This window comes from Notechis scutatus, chromosome 9, assembly GCF_049901735.1.
Source record: "Notechis scutatus isolate UNSWTSFEM ecotype Mainland chromosome 9, rNotScu1.2, whole genome shotgun sequence".
NCBI lineage: Eukaryota > Metazoa > Chordata > Lepidosauria > Squamata > Elapidae > Notechis > Notechis scutatus.
In genome coordinates, this window is record NC_142017.1 from 10,958,533 (window position 1) to 10,964,532 (window position 6,000).

Consider the following 6,000-nt stretch of genomic DNA (forward strand, 5'->3'; position numbering starts at 1 on the left):
AGCACCAAGCTCTGCTTTAGTTGGGTGACCTTGGGCCAATTACTATCTCTCAGCCCTAGGAAACAGGCAATGGCAAGCCACTTCCAAAATTTTGTCAAAAAAGCTGCATAAACCTGTCTAGGCAATCACCAGAAATCAACATTGACTCAAAGACACATACACAAAACTCACTAGGATTCTATAGACATTGAATAGTAATGATATTCAGAAGATCTGGTGAAGTTATTAAACTAAATATTATAAAAAGCAGTAAAAGCAAATTAATGTTTTTCTTGGAAAAGCTGTCTTCTCAATATTAAAAATATTACAAAAGTCTTGCCATGCTATGCCTTCAGTGTGCTCTGAACTGAAGAAGCTTCTTGGATGAGAAGCGAAATGTTTTCAAAGAAAAACCCAAGAGAATCCAATTGCCTTTTGCAAAAGAGTCTCTTTGGGACATCTAATTGGAGAAGAAAGATGTCCATGCTACTTCCTAGTGATGTTGTGATATTTATAAAAGAATTTTGAAAGGTATTTTTTGTTCTCATTTAGAAGTTTAGAAATCCACAAAAATGAAGCTCAGATACTGTTTCTAAGTGATGTAGCAATATTGAGAGGCCAACGCATGTCAGCAGCAACATTGTCTTAATGTTAAAAGAATTTGCTTGGCACTCATTTGATTCTTCGGAAGTGGGGTGGACTTCAAGTGGGGAGAATCCCACTAAAGACAAGTAACTGGTCCTCAAAGTACCACGGCCAAGGCTTAGAGATGCTGCGGCAGCGCCTAATAGAGTTGCCGTGGCAACGAGGAAAACGAACGCCGCTGTCTGGGAAACCGAGTTCCATGCAGTAAGAGGCAAATGGAGCGTCTATGAAAGCCTTAGAACCCGAGAGCCCGTTGCATTGTGGGAAGCGTAGTTTTTTTCCTCTGTTTTTGTTTCCACAATTCATAGGCCGTTCGTCGGCAGAGTTCCCGCGCTTTCCTAGACGAGCCTTACTGAGGCATTATTACTGTACGTCCTAAGTGAGGAAAATAAACCACCATTCCGGCACCTCCTCCAAGAGGGGGAAAAAATACCGAGGAAGAAGAGCGGATGAAAATAATAACAGACAGACAGACTTGAGAACGGCAGCTTTATTAAAAGACACAATGAAAGCCGAGGGATTGTGGGAAGGCGGCATCTCATGATGGCGCCTGGGACGCGTAGTTCCATCTTCCCTCCTGCCCCGCCCCTCTCCCTCCCTCTGGTTGGAAGAAACCCGCGCTTTCCAAGCCTTGGCTCGCGGTGCCCGGTGGGAAAGAGAGTTCCGGCGTCGCCGCGGTGCTTTGTGGGGCGGGTAGTTCCGTTTCCTGTGGCGCTCTCGGGGAGGGCAGGCTGCTGTGGCGTCGGCGCCCGGAGAAGGAGCTGCAGCCGCCGCCTTCTTGGACTCGCAATCGGGAGGCCTTGTGGGATCTGTAGTCCCGCCGCCTCGGGCCCGCCGGGGGAAGGAGGAGGAGGCGGAGGAGGAGGCAGGCACACCGCGCAGACCATGCCCGGGTTCACGTGCTGCGTGCCAGGCTGCTACAACAACTCGCACCGGGACAAGGCGCTCCACTTCTACACCTTCCCGAAGGACGCCGAGCTGCGCCGCCTGTGGCTGAAGAACGTCTCCCGCGCCGGCGTCAGCGGCTGCTTCAGCACTTTCCAGCCCACCACGGGCCACCGCGTCTGCTCCGAGCACTTCCCCGGCGGGCGCAAGTCCTACCTGGTGCGCGTCCCCACCATCTTCCCCTTGAGGGGGGTCAACGAGCGCAAAGGGCCCCGCGGAGCCCGAGGGGCCCGCGGGGCCCGCGGGGCCAGGAGACCCCGGCACGCCCCCGCCGCCCAAGCCGCTGCCCAGGCGGCCGCTCAAGTCGCCGCTCAAGCCGCCGCCGCCGCGCAAGCCGCGATGCTGCTGACTTTGCAAGAGGGGGCAGCCGCCCAGCCTGGCCAGAGCCTCCTCAGGGCAGCAGCAGCAGCAGCAGGAGGAGGAGGTGGTAGTGGGGGCCCCGTCGGTCTCCCCGGGGAGGATGTCAAGCCTATGGACCTGACGGTGCAGGTGGAGCTCGGGGGTCCCGGGGCCCTCATGGGGGCCCCGGTCCACCTGGCGTTCCTAGCTGACAACGGGCCACTGGTGGACGGCCCTCCGGATCATTCCTACTCGCTGTCTTCGGGCACCACGTCCGAGGAGCTGCTGCGCAAGCTGAACGAGCAGCGGGACATCATCGCCCTGCTGGAAGTCAAGATGAAGGAGATGAAGGGCAGCATCCGGCGACTCCGCCTGGCTGAATCCCAGCTGCGGGAGGAGATCAGGGAGAAGGACCGCTTGCTCCATGCCGCCAGCATGGCTGGGGGGGCCCGCAAGCGCCACGGCCTCTGAGGCACCACGGCCTGCCGGGTCCCAAATATGCCTGGACATGGGGGTCTTAACGGGGAGTGGAGGGGGGGGGGATGTTGCATCAAAAAGACTTGCAGGGTGGGGAAAGCGGTTGTCAAGACAAAGCTCCAGGCAGCTGCCCGAATGACATGTTAGGCAGCTCTGCCCTGCCATGGGGGAGTGACCAGTTTTGAGCCCCTGGTTCTCTGCTTCCAAAGCCCACCGGATTTAATTCACGGGACCTCAACGCGTGTCCTTAACATTTATCCCACCTAGAGATTCTTGCTGCGATACTTTTCAAAAGATGGCCTGGAATTCTGGTCACTGGCTTATACTCCTCGCATTAAACACTGGTCTGAGCGTAGTGGCAAGTCGGTGTAGCTGCTGTGGTACTCTGGATGATGCTGACTCGGTTGGAACGAATCCCTTTTTAGCATTGCCCTCATGAAGCTAGACTGTTAGCGTCTGCCACCTGCAGCCAGATCCCATGTTGTACAAAGCTAATTTGGGGGAAAGAAACAGTTACTTTCTAGACAGGCACACCTGGGTTGTAATCGTTCATACTGGAGTAAGTGAAGATGGCCAGGGTGCACTGTGTCACAGCGCTGTACCAGGATTATTCTGCGGGAAATGTCATTAAAAAATCACAGCCATCAGTGCATTTATCTTTCCTTTTTATGAAAGGGAGTTGTAGGCATTTCTTCTCCCCCTGCCGCCCAGAACCTTTTGATGCAGCGTGTGCCATTTTTATTGTCAAAACGAATCCTTAATATTTAAACGAGGATATCAGGAGGATGTTTGTTATCTCCATATTGCCGTTGGGAGTTACTGTTTTGGTTCTATTCCTCTTTCAGCTGACAAAGTTATTGCAGCTTTCCTGTCATTTCATGAATCCATGTCCTTCTGGCCATGCTTGTTTCAGTTTTCAACAAATATATTTTTCCTTTGGAAAACCTGTGAGGACAGTAGCCTTCCTTTATATTTTTCTGGGGTGTAGTCTCCTTAGCATAAGAGCAATGAGGTTAACCTCCCAAAATTATGCATACTTTCTTACTTCTGAATCCACCATATTTCCTCAAATCTTGAAAAAAAATTCCACGCACATACATTGAAAACTGAGCTTGAGAGGAATGGGTGCAGAGTTCAAGTCCTAAGCAGTTTTTTCACCTTGACATTCTCCAGATGCATTGAAACTACAACTTTTATAATCTTTAATCATAACATCAGGTAGCTTACTAGTGGCTTGGTTGTAGTGTGATACAACTTTATTTGGGGAAGTTAGTGGTTACCTTATATTTCTGTAAAACTGTTGCCATTTGTCTTAAAAGATACGTGAGGAAGCAGAAGGACTTAACTTTTGCCAAGAAATGATATTAATTTTTTTTTGCATCCATCCACCTATGGTAGATACGTAATGCCTCTCTTTGGAATATATTTCAAATACGTACCATAATACATTGTTTTCTCAGCTCTTTAGGAGATACCAAACTTTTGGTTAAATTGAAAGGAAGGAAACATTAAAACATAAGGTGAGGGTATTTTTTTTCTAAGTTGTGACTTTTTTGAGTCATCTTATTAATAAGCGCATTGACTTTTGCATTTCCAGGCTTAAATGTTTCTTTTGTTGGAGCTGTTGTGACTTGATGACACTGATGAGGAACAGAATGGCCAGCTGTCCAATTTTTTTTTAAAAAAAAATTGGTTACAGTATTTTTTTTTTCAGCGTCAATATGAATAGGAACCACAGTGGTATATATTGGTTATATATGTTGTACTCATCCACAATTAAAGTTAATTTTTAAAGCTTGAAAACATACTATGATGAAAGTATATGTTCAACGTGATTATTCTTTCCCCCTATTATACTACGTCATAAGATTCACCCAGTTCTTTTGTTCTTCTGCAGTTGGTATAAATGACTGTGTAGGATATGACAGTAGAAATTAGGATTTACATTCAATGGGTTGTACGAACTCTCAGCTGTAGTCATTGAGAACTCTTATCCAGTCCTTTTGAGTAGAGGTTCCAAGAACAATGTCCATTTTGTGCTATTATTTTGGATTTAACACCAAATCTAGCAGATTTCAGTGCTGCCCTATATTTCTGATACAGAATACCTTTGCTATTGAGTGTTGCATTTAGGTCAGGTTTGGGCACACCCCTTTATGTTTTGCTCATATTAATCTTTTAGGATCTTGGGCAATACATTGGTTTTCTCTCTTTCTCTGTAAATAAATGCCTGTGCATTCTAGCTGGCTGAGAGTGTTTTGAAGGTGTGTGTTGTGACCAATGTGGTACTTTTCTACCATCATTATGCACTAAAACATGTTCAGTTGATTGGACTGCTGAACTGGTTATCCTATGTTGGACTGTTCTATTTTCCTGGTTATCCTGAGGTGCTAACAAATATGCTTCATTTGAATAAAATCTATTTTGTTTTGTTACGTTGTAGTGTACAGTTTCTCCACGGAGCCTAGAAAATGTTATCCCAGTTTCTTTTCCATGACAATCTCATGCATATATAATGAAGACAGTTTAACATATTTTTTAAATTTTAATTTGACTTTGCAACGGTAAAGTTATTGTCCCTGTTTTTTACCCATAGTAAGTTGCCTGCCAGTTCAATATATAAAGTCTGCCTTCAGACAATACATTAAGGCACAAATCACATTTTAGAAAATGCAACTGCTAAATCAAAACTAAGGAAAACTGCCTTTTAAAGCATGATGTAGTTTGTTTTGGCTAGATTTGTAAATACAGTTGTTGTGGTTAAAAGCAATTTAGTTTGTTTTCCCCTTTAATGTAAATTAAGAAAGCAATGCATTTCACCTGCAAATAGATATGTATTTGGATGACATATTAGGAAGAATTCTATTTTTATATTTAAAAAGTAGAGGGTCAACTCTTGTTTAATTCAGCAATCGAAGAGACATAGGACCATGCATAAGAATGTATTATCTCTACTTTGTATGTACTACCTCTTCCCACATTCCTTTTTGAAACTGTAACCCCTGCAATTTGCAATGTTTCAACACCAACCTTTTCCTATTATTTTTTACATCATCCAGCATGCTCATCTTGGTGATACATTAGAATTACAGTCACTAGAATTCTTTTGCCAGCATGGCAAACAGCATATAAAGAATTCTTGAGCACAACAGGCTAACTAAGGTTCAGCTTCTAACTGATGAAAAGTTCTGAAGAATACAAAAGTGTCTACTGTGATTTTCTGAAGCTTTAGTAGGATAGTTCAATAAAGATCCCGTGGAGATTGTTCACATTCTATACTTACTCATTTAGCAGACCCTGCTTTTTGTCAATTGTAATTTTTCAGGTTTGCAAAGCCTACTAATCACAGAGTTGTTAAAGAAGGTGATACTGGGTGACAAGATAATCTTTGGAACCAGATCAATTTTGTTCCATCCTTTTCCAGGGCAGAAATATTCACAGCTTTGATGGCCTTCTAAGAACTTTTGTTCAGAATACAGGGATACAATACAAGCAGTCCTCAATTTACAGCAATTTTTTAGTAACCATTCAAAGTTACAACGGCCCTGAAAAAAAGGGACATGACCGTTTTTCACACAAACGTGATTCAAATTCAGATGCTTTGTAACTGGCTCA

At 45.1% G+C, this 6,000-nt stretch overlaps 1 protein-coding gene across 1 annotated transcript; it reads left to right on the forward strand.

Annotated features, from left to right (window-relative positions):
* The first annotated feature begins 1,326 nt into the window (after positions 1–1,326).
* Positions 1,327–4,821, forward strand: THAP11 (THAP domain containing 11). The gene has a single exon (XM_026672021.2). It carries the CDS (start codon positions 1,510–1,512, stop codon positions 2,377–2,379), a length of 870 nt encoding a protein of 289 aa, XP_026527806.1. The 5' UTR covers positions 1,327–1,509; the 3' UTR covers positions 2,380–4,821.
* Positions 4,822–6,000: the final 1,179 nt, after the last annotated feature.